Below are 14,838 nucleotides of genomic sequence, written 5' to 3' on the forward strand. Positions count from 1 at the left end.
AAAAGGACACTTACATATGTTTACTGCTGTATGAAAAGTTTTCAATTTCTTAATGCAGCTCCCTGCCGTCAACAGTTTGGCAACACAGATGAAATACATATCCCAACGTTTAGAATTGTGTGCAAAAAAAATTACGGAACACACTCTTATGGTCCTACTAGAAACCCTCAAACCTCTAAAGAGTAAATGCTAAGTCAGGCAGCTGTTTCCTCGTGTCTTGCCACTATTACTCATAACTTGATACAGCTATCAGTGGGCTCTTCTCAAATGGAAGCAATTCTTCCGTAACAAATACATTTCATCACAAGCAAATTTAATTTAATTTGGATCTCTCATGCAATTAATCTATAATATAAATTGTTTGCAATGAACTCTTGGTGATGCATAACCCAAAATAGATTCTGGTTTAAGTATTTTGAAACTGAATGTGACCCTTCCTTACCACATTCCACAGCACCCGTGAGAAGATCCTATTGTTTAATCCTCCCAAGAACAATTGCAATGCAGATATCAGAACGAAAGTGGAACATAGATAAAAGTCAGCAGGCGCTCAAAATGTCTATCAAAACAGAGGCAATGTACAGCTATTAAGCTGCAATCTACATATTTAAATTGATGAAAAGGTTATAAAATAGCCAAAGACCAAACCCTGTACCCAATATGGAGATCATCATAGTCCGAAGGGCATCTCCCTTGCCAGCCCCAAGGCCATTGACTCACATGAAATGCCAGACATAAAATCAGTACTGAAACATAGTCAGAAATCAAATATTACTCAGAAGTTTTGCTGCTCTCTCAGATGGACGTGTATTCAAAGAAAAATCAGAATTTTCCCCCAATTAAATGCATTGTCCTGGCAAATATTTATTCCTCAAATACCACAAAACTTATACAGTCATGAAGCTGCATTAGCAGACCCAGGATACATACTGTAAGTGTTCCATTCCTGAGAACTGGCCGTAAATAAGAAATGAACAATTTCCAAATAGGGTCGATTAATATGAACGTATATGTATTGTCTTCCCCTGTGTAGTTACAATGGTAGAGTCTCAATGCTCTACATCCAATGGCTAGTTTGAATGGCCTTAAAATATCAATGGATGTTACATTCATTGTTTGATTGTTGTCAGTTTCCAAAGCAAAGTGGCCTCCTGCAGTGCACTAGCAGCTGAGTTCTTAAAGACAATGGTGTTTGATTACTGTGGGGAGTTCCTATGGTAAATAGTTTAGGTTTGAAGTCTTTTGAATCAACTAGCTGCTACCCCATTCCACAACTCTTGAAGATGTTTGCACTTCTGTAACCAACTTTCCAATCTTGAAAAAGTTATGGAATAATTTGCGTACAGTTAAGTATTCTGTAACCCGGGGCACCCCTGTAGAGCACAGAGACAGGCTCTTCAACCCACTACGTACATGCTGTCCTTTTTGCCCATCTAACTTCATTTGCCTACAATTAAGACCATATCCTTCTATGCCTTGCCTATTAAAATGTGTCTAAATGCCTCTTAAATGTGGTAACTGAATCCAATTCCACCACATCCTCTGATAGCATAATCAACCACTCTCTGTTTGGAAAAAATCCTTCCCTCAAACCCTCTTTAAATTTCTTTCCTCTCACCTTAAACCTATGCCCTCTTGTTTTTGATGGGGAAAGGATTTTGACTATCTACCCTATCCATGCCTCTCAATCTTATATACTTCTATTAGGTCATCCATCGGCCTCTTTCACTGCAGCGAAAACAAGTCCAGCCTATCCAATCTTTCCTATAACTGAAGTCCTCAATCCCGGCAACATCCTGATGAATCTACTCTGCATCCGCTCCAATGCGATCACATCCTTAAGAGTGTGGCAATCAGAATTGTACATAATACTCCAACTACGCTCCAAAGTTGCTAAAAAAAACATCCCAACCCTTGTATTCTATGGCCCACCCAACCTACTTATCTGCTAATTTACCTCCTTAACATCTGTGATTCCGGATAGGCTACAAATAAATCGTTTTCTTGCCTGGAAATATGAATAGATCTTAAAATTTATGTAATAGTCTGGGTGATAAATTGCATACAAATACAATTCTTTTTCTTATGTTTAAGAACAAGTTTCCCAAACTTGCGGAATTTGCTACATTTTTCTAGCATTTTCTGTTTTTAATCTCAGATTTCCAGCATCTGCGCTTTGTTGGATTTTCATTTTCTCAGAAAGTAGCTTGCCAGGTACAGTCATTTCAGAGTAAGAATAAGCAAATGCCAATTCCCAAGAATTCTATTTAACTTTCTGTGACTGGTTTCCAATTCAAATAGCCAGGGCAAATGCAATAAGAATAAATAACTTCTCATGCCTACTTCACAGTTCAAATGAAAAATCTGATTCTCAATTACACTTTCCCGTCTTTGGCCTAGATCCCTCACTACCAAACAAAACATTTTGGATCCAAAACTGGCTTGGTAATAGGAGGCAGAGAGTTGTGGTGGATGGCTTCCTTTCCTATTAGAAATCTATAACCAGTGGTGTACCACCAAAAAAAATTGTGCTGGGACCTTTGATGTTTGTAATATACATTAATATCTTGCATTCTAATATCAGAGATATGATCAGTAAGTTTGAAGATGATACAAAAATTGGTGGTGTTGCAAATAATGAGGAAAGTTATCTAAGGCTACAGCATGATATAGATCAGCTGGAAAATTAGGCAGAGCGTTGACAGATGGAATTTAATTGTGACAAATGCGAGGTGATACATTTTGGGACAGCAAACAAGGGTAGCACCTACACAATAAATGGTAGGGCCCCAGGGAGTGCTGATGAACAAAGAGACCTTGGGGTACAAGTCCGTAGATCCCTGAAAGTGACAGCACAGATGAATAAGGAGGCGAAGGCAAGCATTCCATGTCTTCACTGGCCATGGCATGATGCCAAGTTATGCTTAACAAAACATTGATTAGGCCACACCTGGAGTATTGTGTGCAGTTCTAGTCACCACACTAAAGGAAGGATGTGACGTGCTGTGGAGGGTGTGGAAGAGGTTCACCAAGATGTTGCCTGGATTGGCAAGTTTCAGTTACAAGGGGAGATTGCAGAGGCTGGGTACGTTTTCCCTGGAGCCTAGAAGGCCAAGGGATGATTTAATACAGGTGCATAAGGTTATGAGGGGGATAGATAGGGTAGATAGTAAAAACTTTTCTCACTGTGTGGGTGTTTAAGGCAAGAGGAAAAGGACGTAGGTTTAAGATGAGAGGTAGGGGGTCTAGTGGGGATCAAAGGGTGGTTGGACTCCAGAAGGCACTGCCTGAAGAGGTGGTGGAGGCAGATACTCTCACATCTAAGAAGCACCTAGACAAGCATTTAAAAATCGCTAAGGCAAAGACTACAGCGCTAATGTGGATAAATGGTTTGAATACGTACAATGGGTTCATGAACATGGTGGATGAAAGTTCATCCTGAGTTGTACAACTCTTGACAACTTCAATGGGTTCAGCATCCAAGTTTTTCTTTGGTGGGTGGTGGTTAAGGGAGATGCAGATATTTCTTCCAAATCCCCTACTGATTTTATAGTGACTATCACATTTATATTCCCTAGTTTTAGTCTCCACACACCTAGCAGAACCACAACTAACTGCGATTTAAAATAGGATATTTCATAGCCACCTGAACAAGCAGAGATGACACAAGTACTGTCTTTCAGATGAGATGTTATGACGACACATCAATTTGTATTATTGATAATCAATTGATATAATTTATATAAACAAATTTCACGCCATCCAAGTCAATGATAACAAATCTGGCAAGTCTCAGACTTTAGCAGGTAGCTCTAGCTGCTAATTAGACAAAGCACTGGTTTAGGTCCTCAGACTAAAACTTCATTCACCACAAGCTTGCTATCAATATCATAATAAGTAACATACAACACTTAAAACACTGCAAACATCTTCAGACATAAATAAATGTACCACAGTCCAGTGGAAGCACAGACTTCACAATAATCTGCCACTGCAATTCAATGAAAAACATTAAAACCAAAATACATCATTTTGTTCACAAATCTGGTCTGCTATCAACTCTTCCTACCTCAGCACAATTCATGCAATACCTGACATTTTCTTTAGTGTGCTAGAAAATCTTCCAGACTGAAGACAACATACAAATACCATTCCTCAGCAAGTCCTTACTCATCACATTTGGTAACTGGCATGGATTCAAATTTCTGTGCAAGGTACCAGGTAGATGGGTCCATCATATGTCCCACCAACATCACACATACCCCACACTGCCTAGTCCTAGATCTAGGCTGGTCTAGAAAAGGTCAAAACAGGAAAGAATCCATGTAATTAAGCAAAAGTTTAACCTGGTTTTGTTACATTGTCTCAGCACAGTACCAAATGAACTGTCATCACTAAATTTTCATAAATCAACAGAATAATCTGGTCTTCTTAAAACACACAACCCTTTTTTAAAAAATGGAAACTGAACCAATGGAAATTGTCAAGTATCATCAAGACACAAACCTTAGATTTCTGCATGAACACTAATCAGAAGCTTAGGTGAACAGGTTGACTTTTAGGTGTTTTTTTGAAGCAGTAAAAACTTGAGAAATGGGGATATCTGAACAAAGGAATCCAAGGCAAGGCGGATATGATGTCAGATGGCAGAGCTCTGAAATGCAGAGCAAGCTGGGTATCATAATGTCTGATTCACAAAAGGCTAGTATGCAAATACTGAAATTACTTTGACTTTGATTAAGAACACTAATAAAATGTTTATTGCTAGGTGAATTAAATCTCCAGTAGGAAGGCTGTGCTTCAGTTTTATCTTCTTAAGCAAAACCTCAGGATTGAGAATGACTTGCTTCCCCTTGAGTTTTTGGGGTTCTGAGGTCAATGTGAGAACCACAGATTCTTGCACAGATAAAGCAGGAAGCAGCTGAGGGGTCTGCACTCTTCCGGCTGCTTATGCAAGGCTTCTGCATGCTCCCAATACATGGCCTTGAGGTTCTCCAAACTATCCCAAATGCTCCTTCTCTACTCTGAGCAGTTTTGGGACAGAGGTCCCCAGGAGTCAGTGGAAATGTTGCAAAATCTTTGGACACAACCTTGAATCTTCTTCTGCATGATCTTCTTCTTCTTCTGATAATCTCCTCCCACAACAAGGCATGTAAGGAGTTTCAGTAGTCAGTCATTAGTTATATAAAGCACTGGTGAGACCACATCTGTAATATGATGCAGGTCCTCCCCAGGTCATGAGAGGGTTCCATTCCCAAGAACTCGAACAGTTCGCAAGTCAGAAATGCAGTCATCCAGCAATATATTTAAATAAAAACACAGGCCAACCAAGGGCAATGTGTAGTTAAACCAGGGTGTTTAACTCAACCATTCAGATTTCTTTGCAAGGTGCAATAATATTGCTGCAAACCAAGTTACCATATGACAGAAGGTGCCTGCAGCCCCGCAGCAGCCAGCAAATCCATCCTGCCAGTCTCCCAGCTCTTGTTCATATGTTCAGATCGTCCATAAGTCGGGTGTTCATAATCTGGGGAGGACCTGTGTACGGTTTCAGTCTCCCTATGTCGGGAAGATTTTTGATGCATTGAATATAGTTCAGAGACAGTTTACTAGACTAATACCTTGAAGGGTGGGATGTTTTATGGAAGGTCAAACAGGCTGGGTTTTTATCCGTATAAGGGGACAAACGTAACTAATATTTCAGCTTGATAACCTTACATCAGAGCTGACCAGTTCCAATACAAACTGGAAAGGCAGGTTATCTGCAATTGTTGAATTCAGCATTATATTCTGTGGGCTGCAATGTGCCTAGTCAGATATGAGATGTTGAACATTAAGCTTAGCTTGGGCTTCACCAGGATAAATTCTCTAACTTGAGGTAAATTGCTTTTACTGCATGCCTCAGAACTAGCCATCTCTGCTGCAAGTCATCCATCCATGAAATTGGCTCAGATTTTCTCTCTCCATTAGTAAAGTCTGACCTGCAGGGCTCATACCACAACTCGGCTATTAGGAACACATAACAAAGAAGCTTAATCACTTTCATTAACCCATATGAACTGGTCTCACCCTATCACAGATTTCCCTTTGTCCTACCCATCCTTACCACCACATTCCCTGCATTGTAATATTACCTTTTATTTTTAAAAAAGAGAAAAAAAGCTCTCTCAGTTTGGACAAAGGGTCTCCAGCTTGAAATGTTAACGATTTCTCTTTCCACAGATGCTGCCTGACCTGCTGAGTCTTTCCATCATATTCTGATTTTATTTCAGGATTTCAGTATCTGCAGTTTTATTTTTATATTTTCATACCTTGTGCAGCTTGAAGTCATTTTCATTTTATTTTACTAACACTCCCATTAAGTACCTTGCAACATCCTTGCAAAACTTACTGAATCCCCTCTAGTTTAATCACATCCTTCCTATAATGCAGTGACCAGAACTGCACACATTACTCCAAATGCGGTATAAATAACAGGACGTCCCAGCCTTTGTACTCAATGCCATGGCTAATGAAGCAGGCAAGCCATATGCCTTCTTCACTACCCTGTCTACTTGTGTTGCTGCATTCAAGGAACTATGTACTTGTAACCCCTATGTCTCTCTGTTCAACAACATTCCCCAGGGCCTGCCATTCTGTGCATGTCCTGCCCTAGTTTAACTTTCGAAAATGCATCACTTCACACTTATCCGAGTTAAATTCCATCAGCCATTCCTTTGTTCATTTTCCCAATTGATCTATATCCTGTTGTAACCTTAGACAACCTTCTTCATTGTCCACTATACCACCAATTTTGGTGTCACCTGCAAACATACTAATCATGCCACTTACATTCTCATCCATGTCATTAATATATAAATGACAAACAACAGGGGTCCCAGCACCAATACTGGTGGCACACCACAGGTATCAGGCCTCCAATCTTAAAAACAACCCTTGATGATCACCCTCTGCCAGTCAGGCTGTGCTAGTTGGCTTGCTCACCCTAGATCCCATGCATTCTAACCTTCTGGTTACGTGTACCATGCAAGATCTTGTCAAAAGCTTTGCTGAAGTCCACATAGACAACATCTACCACCCTGCCCTCAATCTTCTTGATCTGTGAGACACAACCAAATTTGTGAGATGTGATTTCCCACACACAAAGCCATGCTGCCTGTCCCTCACAAGTCCATGCAAATAAATATGCAAATAAATTCTGTCTCTCAGATTCCCCTCCAGTAACTTTCCCACCACCACCGCAAGGCTCACAGGCCTGTAGTTCCGTGGCTTTTGGTTGCAGTCCTTAAATAAGGACACAGCATTAACCATCCTCCAGTCACAGACTGGTTGAGTACACAGATAAAATATCACATTTTATCTACAATACTAATAATATAGTGGCAGAGGTGCAGCATGTACGTGCAAGTAACTTTCTTGGCCATTTTTCCCAGACATGGGCATCACTGGCAAGGCAATGTGGAAGTACTATAATAAAAGCACAAACTCCAGCAGGGGCACTGGTTGAAGGTGAACAGCAAGAAGATGAAAGGGGTGGGGGGAGGGAGAGAGGAAGTGTGAGGAATTTTTTTCCACCACCCAGAGAGTGGTTGCAAACTTCTTGCACCCAAGAAGGTGATGAAGACAGGTGCTCTCAAACATTTTAAAAACTGAATGAGCACATGAATTACCAGAGCAGAGAAGGCTACAGACCAAGTAATTCTGGTAAATGGAATTAGTATGAGTATTTTATGACCAGCACTGACACAGTGAGCCAAAGATTAGTAAATTAGTTTATTATTGACGCAAGTACCGAATTACAGTGAAAAACTTTGTTTTACACGCCATCCATCCATATCATTGCATGCTGTATTTTATAGGCACGCATGCGCGCAAATGAGCAGAGCCCCCGCCCAACAGGGATGATTGACACATTAACCGCCCAATAGCAAGTACTAACCGCGCCCAGCGGCACGGCCTATTTAAAATGTACTTCCTTATTTCATCACTTCTTCCTACAACAAAATGAGCGGTAAGCATCACAGACAGACAGACAAGCCAGGCAGCCTACTTACCTAGTCGCCTGACAAAACCTGATACCTGGCGTGCAAACATAGGAAGGAGAGGCCCGGCATTTCCCACCGCAGACGCGGCGGCCGTTGAACGTCTCGGGCTCGCGCCGCCCCCGCGAAGAACGTGGCCTGACGTCACCGCGGCGTCACGCGTCACTTCCCTTCCTCATTACCATATTGATAGGTGTCACTGCAAGGAGTTCATGAGTCCAGGTGTGTCTGGGGTGCTGCAGCCTTGCAGTGTGAAGTTCCTCATGCGGGGGGGGGGGGGGGGGGTAAACTGCAGACACTGGGGACTTTAAATGAATAGAGAAAACGTTGGAAATACTCAGACTGCAGAGAAAGATGTAGAGTCAATGTTGATGACCTTTTGTCAGAACAAGATTTCTTTATCAGTCACATGTACATTGAAACACACAGTGAAATGCATCTTTTTGCGTAGAGTGTCCTGGGGGCAGCCCGCAAGTGTCGCCACGCTTCCGGCGCAACGTAGCCTGCCCACAACTTCCTAACCCGTACGTCTTTGGAACGTGGGAGCACCTGGAGGGAACCCACGCAGTCACGGGGAGAACGTACAAACTCCTTATGGACAGCAGCGGGAATTGAACCCGGGTCACTGGCGCTGTAAGAGCGTTAGGGTAACCGCTGAACTACCGTACCTGCCTTTAGGAACAGTAAAGGGAAAAAAATAACTGGTGGGGTTGTCTATAGGCCACCAAATGATAACATTACAGTGGCAGAGGCAATAAACCAAGAAATAGATGTAGCAGAGGATGTAGAGAGTCTGCAGAGAGCTATAGATAGGTTAAGTGAGTGGGCAAGGGTCTGGCAGACGGCGTACAATGCTGGTAAGTGCAAGGTCATCCACTTTGGACGGAAAAATAGAAGATCAGATTATTATTTAAATGATGAAAGATTGCAGCATGCTGTTGTGCAGAGGGACCACTACTGATAACATTGTAAAGAACTTCTCATCTAAGTCGTTGAATTCAATGTTAAATGACCAGTTCTGATGAAAGAACAACCTGTAACTGTTTCCCATGCTACCTTCCTGCTGAGTATTTCCAGCTCTTTCTATTTTTATTTCAGATTCACACTATCTGCAGTTTTCTTGTATCTCACAAATCCACTATTTTTATTTCTCTCCCTGGTCCTCATTCACCTCCTTCATCACACTCTCTCAGCAGGTACCAACACCATTTGTGTTGTTCAGCCTCTCTGGGTCTCCGCCCGATCACATTTCCAAATCACAAGTGATTTCATTAGTTACGAAATGCCTTTGGGTATTCTCGCATCTTGAAAGAGTCTATATAAATTGATAATAGGAAAGCAAACTCAGCTTTTTATCCTCAAACTCAAGTTTTTGGATTGTTTGAGAAAACAGCCAGGACGAAATACTTTGGGTCAGAAATTTTCAAGTCTATTCTCCATAGAAGTGCACCCTCCCTAATGTATGTCACCAGATGTACAAACTCCAACCCAAATTGCAAGCATAAGATGATGGATAAATGACCCTCAGTTCTCTAACAAACTGTAGAGGATATTGTACATTTTTTGGATACAAAATAACTCACTTTTAACAATATTTTATTATGTGGAAGAACTTAACTCCTTATTCATGTGAAGAGTGTGTTTATTTTGAAACCTGCACTATATATAAATATATAAATATTATACATATACAATCCCTAGGACTGGCATTCATTCATAAAGCCACAAATTGCTGGCAGGAACTCATGTTTCCAGAGGACCTCAGGAGGAAATAATTACAGTCCATTCACAAAAAGAGCCTTCATCTCAAAGACTTTGTTGCCAGCTTGGTCTCTGTCAGCTTAAAGAGCCAACTCATGATGTTCCTGCAAGAGCATTCGGCTTCTCCTGTGCTGTAATTTCCTTGACTGCTAAACGTTACTAATACCAGCAATGGAATCATTTATAAAAGGCTGAGCTATTGAGATTTTACCTGGAGATCTGAATGAGGCAGCAGTTTGGTGGGGGAAAAAAAATCACCTTTCAACTTCCCAACTAAATGCACAATCTCAACTTGATGAAAGAGGTGGGAGGAAGTGGTGTACGAAGAGAGATTCACATCTTGAAACGTATTATAATACCAAAATGGAAATCTGTATGCTGCATTTCCCTCAATTGCACCATTATCATCAACAGCTACTGGACAGCAATGGTTGAACACATGATCAGGCCCCAAAAAAAGGCATTGGCAGTAAGATACAAACAACCTGCTGGAAGAACTTCTGTGGGTCGAGCAGCACGTGGGAGGAAAGGAATTGTTAACGTTTCGGGTTGAAACCCTGCATCAGGACTGAGAGTGGAACAAACTGAAGCGTCAACAATTCCTTTCCTCCCACAGATGCTGTTCTACCCACTGGGTGCTTCGAGCAGATTGTTGCTCCAGATTCCAGCACTTGCAGTCTCTTGTGTCTCCGTTGGCAGTAAGATGTTGGAGGCTGAACACAAAGAAAGCTATGTGAAATATCGACCAAAATGGAAGGAGGCCAATGTATCAGATTCACTCCCAAATTAACATGCAAGATTTGTTCAAGTTGACTGACATTAAAGCAGGCTACAGCTCTGCTGTTTAAACCTTCTTTGACAGACTATTCCTGCTGCCAGATAATCTGTGGTGGGATGGAAATGTCGAACACATGAATGTAAGCCCAAAAAACATTGGTAGTTATGGTGGAAGTTGGTGTGGGGTACTGGTTTGGAGCCAAGCACCAATGAAAAAATGGACCATCATGGAAGAAGACCAATGTTTTGCTTGTAGCTTGACTCCCTTTGACTAAAGCCAAAGCAGGTCTCAACTCTCCACTTTAGGCCTTTTATAAATTTTTCGGGGGATCTGGGTATCACTGATAATAGCTTGCTAGGACATTTCATAGGGTAGTTAAGAGTCAACCACATATGGTGCATGTCCTCGTGACATATATATACAAACCAGGCAGGTGTCCTCCCCAGAAGGATATCGGTGAATCCAATGGGTTTTTACAGCAATCTGATAGTTTTATGTTCATCATTACTTATAACAGCTGAATTTAAGTTACCCTGCTTCCTGATTAATAATTTACCTACTGTTGGTAGGTAAATTATTAATCAGGCTGGCCCCTCCACTCCTCCAGCCAGATTGGCCCTCCTACAATGTTAAACTGTATTTCAGTCCTGTGGCCTCAATGGTGAAGCTTGATGGTACTAACCAACTCTGGTTGCAGGTAAGGACATGGGCGTCAGACTTTGCAAGCTTATCAAACGCTCTGGTGTGGACAAGTTTTCCCATACTGTGGACTGTGTGCAAAGTAAATCATGGACAGAAAATAGTTTGGGACAAGTTGTTATGGATTTTTCATGAAAGGTGTCTTCCTAACTTTGAAAGTTCCCAAAAGGAAAAAGTGACTTCTACACAGGATTTACAGTAAGATTGTTTCAATAACTGTGATGACCAGTGTTTGGTTTAGTGTAATGGTTTAACCTCTATTTTGAAATTAATGATAACGAACCAATCATTGTGAATTTTATTCTTGTTGGTCATTTGTCCCTGCACATCTTCCTAACACTTCTTGAAATTACAATCAATGGAAAGTATTTGAAATTTCTAGGGCTTAAGAGATGCTCTAGCCTTCTCAAAAACCTCCTTTCGAATCTTTGGATAAGTTGGGTGATTTTTCAGCACCTGGAAAATGGGAAGATACAGTAATCAAGAACAAGGGTCCAAGGGAACAATATCAAACACAAAAGCTCTATAATAGACCAAGGTATGGTTCCTAACCCTCTGGATATGGGCAGGAGTCAACTGGAGTCATCGCCATACAACATGGAAACAGGCCTTTTGATTCACCATGTCCATGCAGACCATCAAGCATCATTTACATCTAATCATATGCTAATCCCACTTTATTCCCCCTACATTCCCATTACCTCCCTCCATATTCTACCAACCACCTACACATTATAGCAATTTCCAGTGACCAGTTAAACTACCAACCCATACATCTTTGGGAAGGAACCAGAGCATGTGGGGAAAACACACAGGGAAAAGGGGAAATAGCCAGTATAAAGAGGTGATGGGGGGATGAGGTAGGAGTGGCAAGCGCTGTGTGGATATAGGTGAGGAGGGGTTCATGGGCAGGTGGAGCCAGATGGGGGGCAGGGAGGGGGGAAGGGAGGGGTGGAAATAGTGACGTTGGCTGGAAGGTGATTGATGGAGAACTTGGCTGTTGGGAGACTTCTGACAAAGCTGCCACCATCTCCCAACTGTATTCATCATTTTACAATAAGATTTTCCCATACTACATGGAAATGTAGTAGCATCCACAGTCCATTTACGCCCCCCCCCCCAATCCTGTTCCTTTTCTTACATTCAGTGAGATCACGGCTGGTTTGGGACCTAACTTTATACATCACCCTTAGGATTAACAAAAAAATTTATCAGCCTTAGATTTGTCGTATCAATTGCCTTTTGTGGAAGAGAGCCTTAGGTTGCTCCCATCCTCTGTGTTTATAGGTATTTCCTAACTCCTGAAAGACCCTGCAGTAATTTACCCTTTGATCATAATCGCGACAAAAAGCAGTTGTTGTTTCTCTCTTTTTTTATTTGTTCGAAGGATGTGCCTGTTATTGGCAATGTTGGCATTTTCTCTTTGTCCTAATTTCTCCTGAATTGAGAAAGCAGTTATGAGTTAACCATGTTGGTGGGACTGTGTGATAGATATTCACCTTCAAGGCCCCAAAAAGGCTTATTGCTAACCTCAGCTTTTTAGCACAGCAGCATGACCTGTCCAAAGGTCAAGAAGTGGTTGCTCATTAAGCTAAAATCCCTTTTGCAACAACAGCAGAAATTGTCCAAGGCTCAAGATGTTTGTTTGCTAAGTTAAACTTCTAACCAATATTCCCTGCTCAGCTTCTTAATATAAATGAACAATGGGATCCATGTTTAATTAATTACACACTCCAGTCACTTAGCCTGAAAATGTGGTTGAAAAAACATGCCAATGATGTCAACATGCCAATGATGTCTAACATGCAAATGTTAGAAAGCCGTCAGGGTAGGGGGGAATGACAGAGAGAAGGGGTTACAGAAAGAAGACCTAGAATTCATTCCTCAGCCTTTGGTTTTTGTGGCAGATGACTTGTTCGCCTGCAACTTGCTAGAACATGTGCCAACATTTTATGTTGGTGTGATTTTTTAGCTTGTAAGAATTGTACTTGTGTTTGGAAGTCCTTTGTAAGTTACAAGTTGTGTTAAGGATTACTTACTAGAATTAAATGTGTCTTACTTAAAATAAAATAAATTGTGTTTAAACTGCTTCGTTCACTGGAAGTATCTTCTCCTTGGTTGGGAGGAGGGACCCACCGCTCGAAATAGTGATTATTGACAGCTAGACCTTTCCATAGAGACTAAAGTAGTGAAGTAAACTGGTCCTTGAAGTGTAGGTTGATACAGTATAATCTCCCCATAGTGAGGGTACTCGTAGATACTTATGCCAGATAGAACTTAAAGGTCTTGACTTAAGTTTAGAGCTCTCAGACAGTACACTCAATATCATCACAACTGGAGTCATGTATAGGCCAGACTGAGTGAATATGGTAGATTTTCTTCCATGAAGTACATAAGTGAACCAGACATGATTTTATAACAATCAGATAGTACAGTTATCATTATTGAGAGTAGTGGGATTCAAAATCATGTCCCTAGATCAATCGTGCAGACCTCTGGCTAACCAGTTCTCCTTCATCCTATCGAATCAACCTGTAAAGTCCAGGAAAGCAACTCTAATTTTTGTGATCTCTCTTCATTTTAACCCCAGAATCCAATTACCATTTTGGATAAGTAACATAGTCACCCTCAGGCTTTAAAGAAAATAAAATGTTTCAGTTTAAAACCTTCTCACACAATACAAACCTTATGGCAAATATCAATTGCATGCATGTACATTTTTGCTTTCAGGTAATTGAAAGCAAGTTTGTAACCTACAAAGGAAAAAGGGAAATAGAGAAACTATTATTAGTTATTCATTTAGCTTTTATTCACATTCATAACAATCCAAACAAATGATTCATGTCACTAGGTACACCTTCCACCACAGTATTGGGATTGGTTTATTATTGTCACATGTACCAAGATACAGTGAAAAGTTTTTGTTTGCGTGCCATCCCGATAGAATCATTTCATCAAAGGTTCTTGGGCAGTTTTTTTGACTTGACAATCCTGATAAAACTCAGAACCAGCAGCTAACTCATCAGCAAATCTGGCTGCAACTGGGTTTCCATCATTACTCACCAAGAGAGAGAAAGATTGTGTGGTGTGAGAATTTAAGAAAATTGTTGGTGCAGTTCTGGGCACTTTGTGCAGAGCTACGAAATCCCATGATTTAAACATCCTATTAACTTTCATTATTAGAAAGTTTGACTATAGAAGTAAGGAAATTATATTGCAGTTGCATAGGGCCTTGGTGAGATTGGACCTGGAGTATTATGTACAGTTATGGTCTTCTTACCTGAAAAAGTGATGTACTTGCCATAGATGGAGAGTAGTGGATTTATTGGTTCGAGGGATGAAAGGTTTTCTGAGACTGAGTAGAATTAGACTGCATTCTTCAGTGTTTTGAAGAAGGAGTCATAGAGTTAGGAGACACAAGAGACTGCACATGCTCCCCTACTCTGGGGAAAAGACTGTGGCTTATCTATGCCCCTCAAGGTTTTATTAATTTCTATAACTTCCTCAGTCAACTACTCTCCAGGGAAAAAAATGAGAGGCGATCTTATCAAAACTTAT

General features: G+C 41.0%; 2 protein-coding genes across 7 annotated transcripts in view; both read right to left on the reverse strand.

The window, feature by feature from the left end:
- The window catches only part of guk1a (guanylate kinase 1a), a 43,835-nt gene extending 35,641 nt beyond the window's left edge, over positions 1-8,194 (reverse strand). For 3 of the 6 annotated variants that reach the window (XM_052016142.1, XM_052016143.1, XM_052016139.1), the window contains exon 1: positions 8,055-8,158. Coding sequence is in view for 1 of the 6 variants with exons in the window: in XM_052016138.1 (XP_051872098.1) it covers positions 8,055-8,094 (40 nt within the window). In the remaining 5 variants the exon portion in view is untranslated. Of the gene's footprint in view, positions 1-8,054 lie in introns of all 6 variants that reach the window. The other 3 variants (XM_052016141.1, XM_052016144.1, XM_052016138.1) reach the window with 2 other exon arrangements.
- Positions 8,195-11,604: 3,410 nt separating this feature from the next.
- Positions 11,605-14,838, reverse strand: part of LOC127570500 (tetratricopeptide repeat protein 21B-like) — a 71,047-nt gene continuing 67,813 nt past the window's right edge. Inside the window, exons 28-29 of the mRNA XM_052016137.1 lie at positions 13,966-14,033; positions 11,605-11,736 (exon numbers count right to left, since the gene is read on the reverse strand). Coding sequence (XP_051872097.1) covers positions 11,659-11,736; positions 13,966-14,033 — 146 coding nt within the window. The 3' untranslated portion in view covers positions 11,605-11,658. The remainder of the gene's footprint in view (positions 11,737-13,965; positions 14,034-14,838) is intronic.

This window comes from Pristis pectinata, chromosome 5, assembly GCF_009764475.1.
Source record: "Pristis pectinata isolate sPriPec2 chromosome 5, sPriPec2.1.pri, whole genome shotgun sequence".
Lineage (NCBI taxonomy): Eukaryota > Metazoa > Chordata > Chondrichthyes > Rhinopristiformes > Pristidae > Pristis > Pristis pectinata.